General features: G+C 39.9%; 1 protein-coding gene across 5 annotated transcripts in view; it reads left to right on the forward strand.

The window, feature by feature from the left end:
- klc1a (kinesin light chain 1a) overlaps positions 1-12,776 on the forward strand; it is a 67,336-nt gene that overhangs the window by 13,031 nt on the left and 41,529 nt on the right. For all 5 annotated transcript variants that reach the window (XM_055640600.1, XM_055640602.1, XM_055640599.1 and 2 more), the window contains 7 exons: positions 862-940; positions 1,844-2,069; positions 3,229-3,316; positions 3,772-3,873; positions 5,631-5,804; positions 10,070-10,169; positions 10,542-10,594. In XM_055640600.1, coding sequence (XP_055496575.1) covers positions 862-940; positions 1,844-2,069; positions 3,229-3,316; positions 3,772-3,873; positions 5,631-5,804; positions 10,070-10,169; positions 10,542-10,594 — 822 coding nt within the window. The remainder of the gene's footprint in view (positions 1-861; positions 941-1,843; positions 2,070-3,228; positions 3,317-3,771; positions 3,874-5,630; positions 5,805-10,069; positions 10,170-10,541; positions 10,595-12,776) is intronic.

The following is a 12,776-nucleotide window of genomic DNA, read 5'->3' on the forward strand; positions in this document are numbered from 1 at the left end:
CATGCGGCAGTATGGTTGCCGAGAGTGTTTATCGCGTGTGACCTGGGCATGCGCAGTCGGAATACCAAACTCGCTTATTGCTTTGACCTAATTAGGGACAAATGGTTTCTGTTGCGGCAGTTGGAGGCAGTCACCACACTAATTCCAAGCAAGAAAAGTTGAACAGGTTGGGTTTGTATTTTTTTGAAATTCGGAAGAATTAAAAAATGATTGTATTGAAGTGTGTAAAATCCTGGGGGGCATGCCAGGGTAGACATGGAGATATTTCCAGTGGTGCAAGGTTCTGAGAAGAGTGAAAGTATGTTTCTTCATTGCGCAGATCCAGTGTGGACTCGAGAAAGGGTTTGCCATTTAAAAATAAGATGAAGAAATATGTTGGTATTAAGTTGGTATTGCTCTCAGGTAGTGTCCACATTGTATTTTATATATTTTCTGTCTGCGTTCGTTTTGAATGTGTGGGATTGTTGGTTGGGGGCTTCTGGACATCTGAATTTCCCTGATGGGATCAATAAAGTATTTATTATTATTATTATTATTAAAAAATTATTATTAAAAGTGTTCTATAACTTTTCTGTACCCAGCGAACTGTAGATGCAGTTTTTTGGGGAGTACATTCCAGTCTATGATTGATGGATATCTGGGGGAAATCTGGTGGACCCGTGCTTTGGGATTAGGCTCCAGTTTACTGATGCAGAGCGGGGTCGAAGAGCCTCAAGACCTGCTGATATTATGTTTTTAATCAGTACTTGGGCTCAATCGAATATTTGCAGAATTGCCAAATACAACTAAATACTTGCATGCTATTGCGAATACTTACAGAAGACATTCGTAATCTGTAGCTAATATGTATTTATTGTGCAGGAAGACAAGGACACAGATTCATCCAAAGAACCCCTTGATGATCTTTTCCCAAATGAAGATGATGAACCTGGGCAGGGAAGTAAGTGTTCAGAATGATCTAACATTTTATTAATAATGAATATGAATATTTTTGCCATGATATTGGATGTTTTTTTATTAAGTTGCAGATTTAACTCCTTGCAGTTACATTATAGTAATTGAATAATGCTACATCCATTTTGTTAGAATAGGTATATTTTATTTGTAGTGGGCAAAATAATTAACAGAAATAAGTTTTCAATAATTTTCTGTTTTTTGTCTATAAATGTTTTGGAATGTACTCTGTTGGGGGGGGAAGCTTCCATGGTGGATGTATTAGGAAAATTATAGATTATTTTGAATGATTCCAATGTTATCTGTGGAACATATCGCAGTCATAAAGCCCGTATTGGAATTAGCTTGACAATATTGGAATTTTTTTTTTCCAATATCTTGAAACCTATATTGACTTGCATTTTTGTTTTGTTGGTTGAATATCCAATATGCATGATTAGCCATAAGAGTCCACGTGTTGAATAATAGGCAACAAAACAGAATGCTGGAAGAATTTGGTTAGTCAAGCAGCATCTGTGGAGATTCGAGGTGTATTATAGTTTCAGGTTGAGACCTTGCATCATGTTTTCTGCAAAGTCTTCTCCTAAAATGTTAACATACACTTTTTGCTGCTTGATCTACTGAGTTAAATTGAATTGAAAGATACAGCTGAAGTACTTGATTAGTTAAATGCATTCTGGTCATAATAGGGGAGAGGGTGCGGCGGGGGATGATAGCTAGTCTCTTTGGTTTATGCTAGTTAGAGGGATAAAGACGATAATTAAATATTAAAAATGAAACAGGTTTCAGGGGAAAAAAATGTATTGTGCAATTTCTAGGGTATGATTAATATTTCTAGGATTGTTGTATGCATATTGTTATATACAGATAATGTTCTATTAATTTACAGTTCAGCAACAACATAGCAGTGCAGCTGCTGCAGCACAGCAAGGTGGTTATGAAATTCCAGCCAGACTAAGGACTCTACATAACTTAGTCATACAGTATGCTTCACAAGGCAGGTATGAAGTCGCTGTACCTCTTTGTAAACAGGCTCTTGAAGATTTGGAGAAAACATCGGGGCACGACCATCCTGATGTTGCCACGATGCTAAATATTCTTGCTTTGGTGTACAGGTTAGTGTGGTTTAAAACTTATATAAATTTGTAGAAAAGTATAAATATTTAAAAATGGCATTGTACCTAGACATTGATATTTAAGTTTTTTTGATTACGCTAACAGAATAAATTCGTAAGCAGATAGATGTGGCAAAAGTAGACATATTTAATTTATGATATCGAGGGAACAAGAATTAAGTACGTCTCAGATGGAAAATCTCTCACTGCAGTTTAGAAATCCTTATGTAATGAATTTGTTCTTTAAAAACCTCTTTTGAAGAGATTACAAAATGATTATTGGGAGAATCAGGTATATGGCGGGTATGGAGGTCACTCGAGACAATAAAATAAAGTTTGCAAATGGAAATTATCCGATTTAGGATGTAGGGAAATGCAAAACAGACAATGGAATTTGGAATGCTTGTGCATAAGAGTCGTCAAAACGGAACAATGACATTTTTACTTGCAGCAGCACAACAGATATGTAAACATAGTAGGGAGAATGTACAGACTCCCACACAGACAGCACCTGTAGTTTGAATCGAACCCGGGTCTCTGGCACTGTGAGGCAGCAGCTCTACCTGTGCTGCCAATTGTAAATTATTTTTGATAACTACAATTGCAACCCATTTTATTATGAAAGCCACTATGTTTGAGTATCTGAACACATCATTATAGGGTCTGGTATTTAATGTTGGTACAGCAAATGACTTAGTGGCACATATTTAGGATGTCTAAGAGCAAACAATCTATAAGGAGGATGTAATTGCACTGGGGAAAGAAGCAGAAGGGATTTACCAGGATGTTGCCAAGAAACATTTCCCCAAAGATGTCTGAGATGGGAGGGCATAGGTTTATGGATTAAGATGTTTAGTAGGGATCTGGAACAAAATTGTTCACTTTGGGGTGGTTGAAATCTGGAACATGCTGCCCGAGAACATTATGGACATAAGTCATACATTTAAGAAACATTTTGGCAAGCTCATGAATTGTCGTCAGGTATTGCTTCATACGATCAGTACAGACGAGCACTTGAAGGTGGGCATGGATATGGTGGACCAAAGGGCCTCTTTCTGTGCTGTATGTCTATAAATCTGCAACTGAAAGCCTTTACATTCTTGAGCTCAGTAAAATGTTGTAGTGTACCATTGATGTTTGTTTTTTAACTCTTGCTTAGGGACCAGAATAAATACAAAGAGGCTGCAAACCTGTTGCATGATGCTTTGGCTATTCGGGAGAAGACTTTGGGTAAAGACCATCCAGCGGTTCGTATTATTATTTCAGATTAACTTTGTGGTTATGCATGTTATTTGCATGGAAATGAGAATAATGTTTAAATATTTCTTGATGTTAAACCAACAGGGTGAGATTAACATCTACCATTCCTTAATGATGACCAGGTAGGGAGGTTAAATTGTGAATGCCTCTCATGGATCAGATAAAAAATCATTATGTGCACATCCTTGATCCCCTGATTAAATTAAAAACCATATTTGCCTACAAATAGAATTATCCAAAGACCTTACATGATTTTATTTTTTCTATGGCAATATGTCTGACAAATAATGAAGCTGCTTTACAAAACACAGATATGATATCCACTTTTAAAAATCTTGTTTGATATTTCTAACATTGATTTTTTGATTGCATTGTACATTTCAAATATGGCTGCCTCAATGTAAGAATTATCCTTGTAATATTCTAATCGGACTCTTTGCAGGTTGCAGCCACATTAAATAATCTTGCAGTACTTCATGGAAAAAGAGGAAAATACAGAGAGGCTGAGCCCATGTGTAAAAGGGCATTGGAGATCCGTGAGAAGGTTAGTAAGTAAAGTGATGCTGCTTTAGGTTCAGCCTATCAACTTTTTGTAGGAAATATCTTAAGTTATGGTGGAGGTGATGATCCTTTTAGTAATATATCACTGTTGAAGTTATCAACGTGGGATTTTTTTTGTTTTGATGCTCCGAGCTATCTTTTTTTTACCATGGATATCCAATCCCTCTATACCTTCATCCACACCAGGACAATTTGTGGACTCTTTTCTCCTTCCTTTGCTCCAGAGAATCGATATGGCTCTCAGCTATGTCCATCTCTTTGCATATGTGAAATATTCTAATTATCGTATTTCCCAGCGATGAAGACACTATTTTTAACCCAGAAATAAGGCAGTAACGATGTTGCTGTACTGAGGGATAGCCAAATCTATCCCTCATTGCTGGCAGCTGATGGGAAGCGGCTGTAAAAGGACAGCACCGCTGGGGGTGGAGAGTTCCTTTCACAGCGTGTGGGGAGTCTGGCCCGGATCAGCACGGGCAGGAGCGTTGAGAAGGGAGAGGGGGGGGTCGGGGATCATGTCAGCAACTCGCTCACCGCTGCCATGACACTCCTGGCGCGGAGCCACTGCATTGTGGCCGGGAAGGGAAGTAGCTCGGGTGGCTGCGAGCGGCCACCGGGACTGGACAGTGGAACAGGCTGCCACCTCAGCGCCTTCTGCCAGCCCGCTCACCTCTGGCTGTGCTCTCCGTTTGAACACCTCTCTCCTTCCGCTCTCCAGCCTCGATCATGTCAGCCGCTTCCCGCAAATCCTTAAATTCCGACTGTGGCCGGGAGCAAGACATGGCCTCACTTGCTGCGCTGAGTGACATTGCATGGCATTCACTGCCCGGTCCGTGTCTTTCAAGAGCAAAGATCATAAAGCGGATCGGGACAGTGGGCGATGGATAACAGGACAGCGGGCGGTGGAGCTTACTACTGTGTCAGTGCGAGTAACCTCAATTGGTCCCTTGACTGCGCCGACACAGGAGTAAGCTCCACCGCCCGCTGTCCTGTTATCCATCGCCCGCTGACCCGCTCCGCTCTGACCTTTGCTCTTGAAAGACACAGATCACAACTGATTCATGCACTGTGTCGCCGGCCATGCTCGGCCGAATTTTTTGCCCAGGGGCCATCTCTCCACCTGCGAGCGCCCCCCTCCACCCCCCAGTTTCAGGTCCGGTCCCGGCGGCCGCTTCAGCCTCCCTGGCCCCGCGGATCGCCGCCGATCTGTGAAGATCCCCGTCCCCTCCTTCTCAACGCTCCTGCCCGTGCTGACCCGGGCCAGACTCCCCACATGCTGTGAAAGCATTCCCCCCCCCCCCTCAATCATTCTTGGAGGAGATCTTATGTGGGCAAATTGAACTGTCACTCTCTTCTTATGTACTTATTTCTTTATTTATTTGAAAGCGAGACATTCTATGTCCCGCCAGCCTTCAAAATTTTGCGACTCAAAATGGGGGTGCGTCTTCATTGTCGGGAAATACGGTAAGTCCTCCTCAGGTTCCCTCCCTCCTTTAATTGACATTGATGGTTGCTCAATTTGAATGTGGGTATTCAGCTCCTATGGAATTTAAATCTGTCTGGTTGTTCACGTTTATTGTTACATTTTTTAGTTTTGTACTTTCATGGAGTATTTGCTAACCTGTGAATGTAATTGTGGTTACCTGAGCATTTGCTGAGTAACCCTTTTCATTGGGAAATAATATTGGTGAATGTTTCAGAAATGGTGTAGGTTTATCAGTGCCATTTCTGTTTCTTCAGGTGCTGGGCAGAGATCATCCTGATGTGGCCAAACAACTAAATAATTTAGCACTATTGTGCCAGAACCAAGGGAAGTATGAAGAAGTAGAGTATTACTATGAGCGAGCATTGGAGATTTACCAAACCAAACTTGGGCCTGACGATCCCAATGTGGCAAAGACAAAAAATAATTTGGTAAGACTGCATGCGCATCATAAACTGTTCTACTGAAAGTGGAGATGAGTTGTAATGACAACATGTCACCATGTTTTTATGTGATTGTTGATCAACTGAACTGACGTAATTTCTGGGACATTGGTCAACAATCTTTTCAACTCCTGTTTTTGTAACATCCCATCTCAGCTGCTTGTTATCGTTCTTGTTTCTGTCTTCCTCTTGAGCTCCATACACAAACAAACCCAATTCTCCTTCCCCACTGCATCTCTCAACCTCTCAACAGCTAGCATTTAAATGATGATTTTCACAATCTTGTGTTTCAGAAATTAACGGTTGTGGTCCTGACATATATGCTGTAATATACAGAATCTACAAAGTATACTACGATAAATAGTCAAATAAACTGTTGTCATAATGTGAGCTGAAGGGCAAGTGGTTAGCCAGAATGGCTGAAAAGGTTTTTCCATGAGACTTTTCCTGTGGCTCTGGTACACAGATGGTTTTCACATCTCACCTGAAAAATGCCATCTTCAACAATGCAGCATTTTCAGTACTACACTGAGATTGTGCTTCAGGCTCTATTGCTTTGTATTTGAATATGTGACCATCGGACTGACTTATTTGTGAACAAAAAAAATGGCACCAAGGTCGACAACTGGGAGGTTAGAGAGAGGATGCTATTAACAGCAGTAATCACGAGTCATGAGAGGAACTAACTAGAACAAAGAATGTGGGGAAATCTTAACAAAAACATTCATTGCAATGAAGAATCTTTTGAGATAAACTGATGAAAAACACTTTCATCATTTGCTGAATTTGACCATAAGATATTGGAGCAGAATTAGTTTGCTCCGCCATTCGATCATGGTTTATCTATATTTCCCTCTCAACCTCATTATGCTGCCTTTTCCCAGTAACCTTTGATGCCCTTACTAATCAAGAGCCTAACAATCTCTCCACAGTGCTCTGTGACAATTAATTCCACAGATTCGCCTCCCTCTGGTTAAAGAAATTCATCCTCAATTGATAATTATTAATTATATGATAATTGATAATCATGATCATTAATTCCTCCTGAATTGATATTTGTTATTATCATCAATGATAAAATGGAGAAGGTAGAATAATTTTTAATATAGATATTGAAAGGCTCTGGTTTGACCCACCTGAAAAAATTGGTCGAAGCTAAGTTCACATCTTTTGAAAGGGTAGTATGTGTATATCTGCATGGGTTGTGGTGAATTGCTATTTGTTAAGATTGGGCACATGTATAAACTAAATAGTTATATTGTCAGTATTGTCATTTTTTTATTTTTTAAGTTTGTGAATGTCTGAGATTGTAAAAGATTTCAATACTCAAAAATACTATTTTATTTAAATGATTACAAAATGTAGATGAATAAAATTATTTTATCTAAAATCATACCTAAAAAGATGAAGACATTTGAGCAAACACGAATAATTAAACAAAGATTGCTTATTCTTGCCATCCGCGTAGGCATGTAATCTTAATTCAAATGAGGATCTCTTAACAGACTACCCAAGGTAAATGCTGGGGATTTTCAGAAAGTTTGTGCTCCACTAGAATGCCATTTGGAACATAGTGACTTATTCCCCACTGTGAATCGTCAGCAAGTATGGGAAATTTAAATATTTGCACTGTCTGCAAGTTGCATGCTAATTTTACTTTCCCATCCAAAAAGGGAGATGGAAGCAGATTTTATAACTATGGAAAAGTTAATTTGATGACTGTGATAGGACATGGATCTTTAGTCAAAATCTTTAGATTATGTTGGCTGCTTTCCAAGGGAGCATGAAGCTCTAATGGAAACATCTAAAAGGCAAACGTATACTGAAAATAATCAAACTGCATTACAAACAGAAGGGTATGCTTATCCAGCCATAATTGAATTCTTTAATGGGGGAAGAAATGGACAAACAAAATGCAATGGATTCAATACATTATAGGCTTCCAAAACTCCTTCAATAGGTTCCCACGTGGTGAGCACAAGTGTTAATTTTCTCATTATTCCCGATCACTTCCTCTTGGTTTTTCTGTTCTCCAATTGCATCGGGACTAATTTAACATGCTGACCAGCCCGTTTGTGATGTGGAAGGAAAGTGGAGCTCCCATAGGAACCTCACACAATCGTAAGAAGAAAATGCAGCCGAGTGAAAATGTTATAAACTAGCAGTTTGACCTGTTGACTTTTAATCTTGGTGACCTGACCAATGAAGATGAGCGTACCATACTCCTTCTTTACTGTTCTATTTACTTGTGTTGCTGTTTTCAGTAAGCTATGGATGTGAATCCCAAGATCTATTGGTACATTGCCACTGTTAAGGGTCCTGCCGTTAAATGAATACTTTCCCCTTGCATTTGATCTCCCAAAATACAACACCTCACTTTTGCTCGGATTAAACTCCATCTGCCATTTCCTCATCCATATCATTACCTGATCTATATCCTGCTGTGTCCTTTGACAAACTTCCTCACTGTTTGCAATTCCACCAATTTTATTGTCATCTGCAAATTTACTGGCAAATCCATCAACATTTTTATCCACATCATACATATTACAAATAATAGGTCTCAGCACTGATGCCTGCGGGCCATCACTGATCATACACCTCCAGCCAAAATGATGCTCCTCCATCACTACTCTTTGTTTTCTTTGCTGTGATCTAACCTTCCAAACTAGCCTACCATGCTGGACATCATCCACATGCTAAAGCCCACATAGGCCATGTTACCACTGTGCCCATCAATTCTCTTGGTCACCCCTTCAAAAAACATAATCAAATCTGTGAGACACAACTTCCTACACACAAAGTCATGTTGCCTATTCCCAATCAGTCCTTGCCTTTCCAATTGTTGGTGAATCTTGCCCCTCAGATTCCTCGTCGATAACTTTCACACGACCGAGTTTCAACTTTGCAGCTTTCTTAAAGCACAATGTTAGCTACGTTCAGTCTTCCGTTGCTTCACCAATGGTAATGATGATGTATGTACCCTGTAATTTCTCCCCTGGGTACCCACAGTGTCCTAGAACACACTTGATCAGGCTCTGGCCAGGTATACACCTTTATATGCCTTATGACCTCCATCACCTGTTATGTAATGTTAATATATTCCAATACATCATTATTCATTTCTTTTAATCCCTTTTCCATGACCACCTTTATAGTACCCCCTGTGCATCCTTCTGCAATTGGATCCTCGACTTCCTCATACACAGACCACAGTCTGTTTGAATTGGAGGAACCACTTCATCCTCAGTAACAATTAGTACGGGAGCACCTCAAGGTTGTGTGCTTTACTCACTCTATACCATGACTGCGTAGCCGGTCATAGTGCGAACTCCATCATCAAGTTCGCCGATGACACCACTGTGGTTGGACGAATCACAAAATCACCAAGGACCCACACCATCCTGGCCATACACTTATCTCACCACTGCCATCAGGAAGAAGGTACAGGAGCCTGAAGACTAACATCCAGGTTCAGGAACAGATTCTTCCCCACAGCCATCAGGCTATTAAACACAACGAATAAGCTATGAGCTCTGAACTGCAAAAGACTATTATTATTTGTTATTTGCACTATATTTGTTATTTATTGAACTTTTTCTTTTTTTCCCCCCCATTATATACAATGTTCACATATTCAGATATTCTGGTGTGCTGCAGCAAGTAAGAATGTCATTGTCCCGTCTTGGACATATGACAATAAAGCACTCTTAACTCTTGACTAGTAAATGGACCACCTTCATGGCAAATGCAGATGATAAATATTAATGTAACACCGTGCCCATCTCATTTGGTTCCACACATAGACCACCACATTGGTCCTCAAGGGGCCAAAGCAATACCCTGTATTCTTTTTGCCCTGCTCATTTCCTTCTCACAACTTTTTCACACATAGAGTTGTAAGTGTGGAATTCTCTGCCTCACAGACTCACAACTCTATGTGTGAAAAAGTGTTTTTACGAGTAGCCATCCACGCCAGCTTGATTTGGACCATGGATTAATTTTGTGAATGGTAAATTTTAATAGATTAGCACAAAGTGATGCATTTTGACAGGAGAAACAATTGTTACAGGGATATGTGTTAAAAGGTAAAAGTTGAAATGCTGTAGCAGTAAAAAGGAACAAATTCACAAATGATTGAAAAGATGCACACAGTTTAATAAAGGTATACATTTGATGGGAATTTATTGACGTGATGTATTGCAACTTTAAATCCTACATTCCGAGCTAATAATAGGTTTCTGCTCTTCTAGGCATCTTGCTACCTAAAGCAAGGAAAGTTCAAGCAAGCAGAAACATTGTACAAGGAGATTCTCACTCGTGCTCACGAGAGGGAATTTGGCTGTGTGGATGGTGAGTGGATGGTTATGGTGATTTTTTTTTCCCCCAGTTAATTTCAATGAGCAGAATGTTACTATGTATAAATGTTGCTTGTTTATTTTCCATTGTTTTGTGCCAGTGACAAAACTAATAAGCAGGCTTTTGAGGCTCATGGGCAATAATGAACAAACAATATGCTATAAAATGGATATTGCCTTCTGCTGTCTGAATTGTTACTCTTTTTACATTGCATTGCACATCCTTTTCGTGCTGTCTCAAATCAAATTAATATTTTAATTTTGAAATATTTCTAAGGATTGTGAAAGGTTAAATTATTCAAATGTCAAAAACCACAATTTGTGATGCTTTTATATCTTAAAAAAACAAACAAATTTCTCTTCCAAGATGAAAATAAACCTATATGGATGCATGCCGAGGAAAGAGAGGAACAGTGCAAGGTAATGGTAAAACATTGTCATTGTTTTTTGGGGTTTGTATGAAATATTTAAATCTGATTCAAATTAATAAAATGTATTAAAAATTATCTTGGATATGCGTTGGACAAATACTAGAGGGCATAGTTTAAAGGAGATGTGTAGAGCAAATCTTTTTACACAGAGTTGTGGCGGTCTGAAATGTGCTACTAGAGATGGTGGTGGAAGCAGATGGAATGGTAGTGTTCAAGAGGCTTTTAGATAGGCACATGGATATGCAGGTAATGGAGGAATATGAAGCACATGCAGATAGTAGGGGTTTAGTTTAAGTAGGCAGTGATGTATTCTTGTGCTGTATTCTATATGAAAGATGTGTGTGACTAACATTTCCATATTGATAAATAATTTTAAATATTTTCCTGTCAGGAACAAAATCTGTAATTTAGAAAATGGATTTGCAAAGTACTTATTGGACTGGGTTGACAAGGGCAAGGCTGTAGATGTCGTCTACGAGGACTTCAACAAAACCCTTGATTGGGTTCCATATGATAGGCTGCTCGGGACGGTTAGTTCGTATGGCATCCAGGGAGAGCTAGCTTCATGGAAGGAAACAGAGGGTGATGGTGGAAGATTGTTTTTCAGACTGGAAGTTTGTGACTAATGGTGTGCCTCAGAGATGATACAGGGTTGATTGCTGTTTGTGGTTTATATCAACAATTAAGATGAAAATGTACAAGGCATTTTTGGTAAGTTTGTTGATAACACTAAAGTAGATGGTAGATGTAGACAGTGAAGGTGGTTTTCAAAAATTACAGCAGGATCTTGAACAGTTGGGCAAGTGGGTTGAGGAACGGTTAATGGAGATTAATGGAGATGTGTGAGGTGCTGCATTTTGGGAAGTCAAACCAAGGCCAGACCTTCAGTGTATGGTAGGGCTCTCAGGAGTGTTGTAGAGCAGGGGGATTGAGGCTTACGGGTACATAGTTCCTTGAAAGTGGTGTCAGGTAGATAGGGTGGCCAAGAAGGCTTTCGGTACATTGGCCTTCATTAGTCAGGGTATTGAGTATAGAAGTTGTTATGTTACAGTTGTACAAGTCCTTGGTGTGGCCAAATTTGGAGCATTGTATTCAGTTTTGGTCATCCTGCTCTGAAAAGATGTTGTTAAGCTGGGAAAAATGCAGAGAAGATTTACGAGAATGCTGCCAGGATTCGAGGGCCTGAGCTATAGGGAGAGATTGGACAAGCTAGGAATTTATTCCTTGGAGTGCAGGATGCTGAGAGTTTATCTTATAGAAGTATATTAGATCATTCGGGTAATTAATTGGTAAATGCACAGTGCCTTTTATCAAGATCCAGAGGTCATAGGTTTAAGGTGAGAGGGGTAAGATTTAATAGGAACATGAGGAACAACCTTTTCACAGAGTGTGGTAGGTATGTGGAAAGAGCGACCAGATTAGGTCGTTGTGGCAGGTATAATAACAATATTCAAAAGGTACTTGGACAGGTATATAGATAGGAAAGATTTAAAGGGATATGGGCCAAATGTGGGCAAATGGGACTAGCTTAAATAGGGCATCTTGGTTGGCATTGACGAGTTGGGATGAAGGGCCTGTATCCATGCTCTATGACTCTCCAAGCTTTATTCTTTTGTAGTCTGCTCTAAAGTAGTTAATGTAATCTAAATCAACCAATGTGTATTAGGTAAGATCTCGCTGTCATTCAGATTAACTATGCATTGCCCTGTACTAGTCCAGTTATAGGGGTTCTATCTTACTGAGTTTCTACGCAAGTTGGGCAGTGACCATGCCTCAGGTAGTGAAGTGCTGACTGCTATTATCTGGAACAAAAGATAATAGGTGCAGGATTAGGCCATTCGGCCCTTCGAGCCAGCACTGCCATTCACTGTGATCATCGCTGATCATCCACATTACCATATATAACCATATAACCATATAACAATTACAGCACGGAAACAGGCCATCCCGGCCCTTCTAGTCCATGCCGAACACGTATTCTCCCCTAGTCCCATCTACCTGCACTCAGACCATAACCCTCCATTCCTTTCCCGTCCATATAACTATCCAATTTATTTTTAAATGATAAAATCGAACCTGCCTCCACCACCTCCACTGGAAGCTCATTCCACACAGCTACCACTCTCTGAGTAAAGAAGTTCCCCCTCATGTTACCCCTAAACCTCTGTCCC

The sequence above is a fragment of the Leucoraja erinacea genome, chromosome 9, assembly GCF_028641065.1.
Source record: "Leucoraja erinacea ecotype New England chromosome 9, Leri_hhj_1, whole genome shotgun sequence".
Taxonomy (NCBI): Eukaryota; Metazoa; Chordata; class Chondrichthyes; order Rajiformes; family Rajidae; genus Leucoraja; species Leucoraja erinaceus.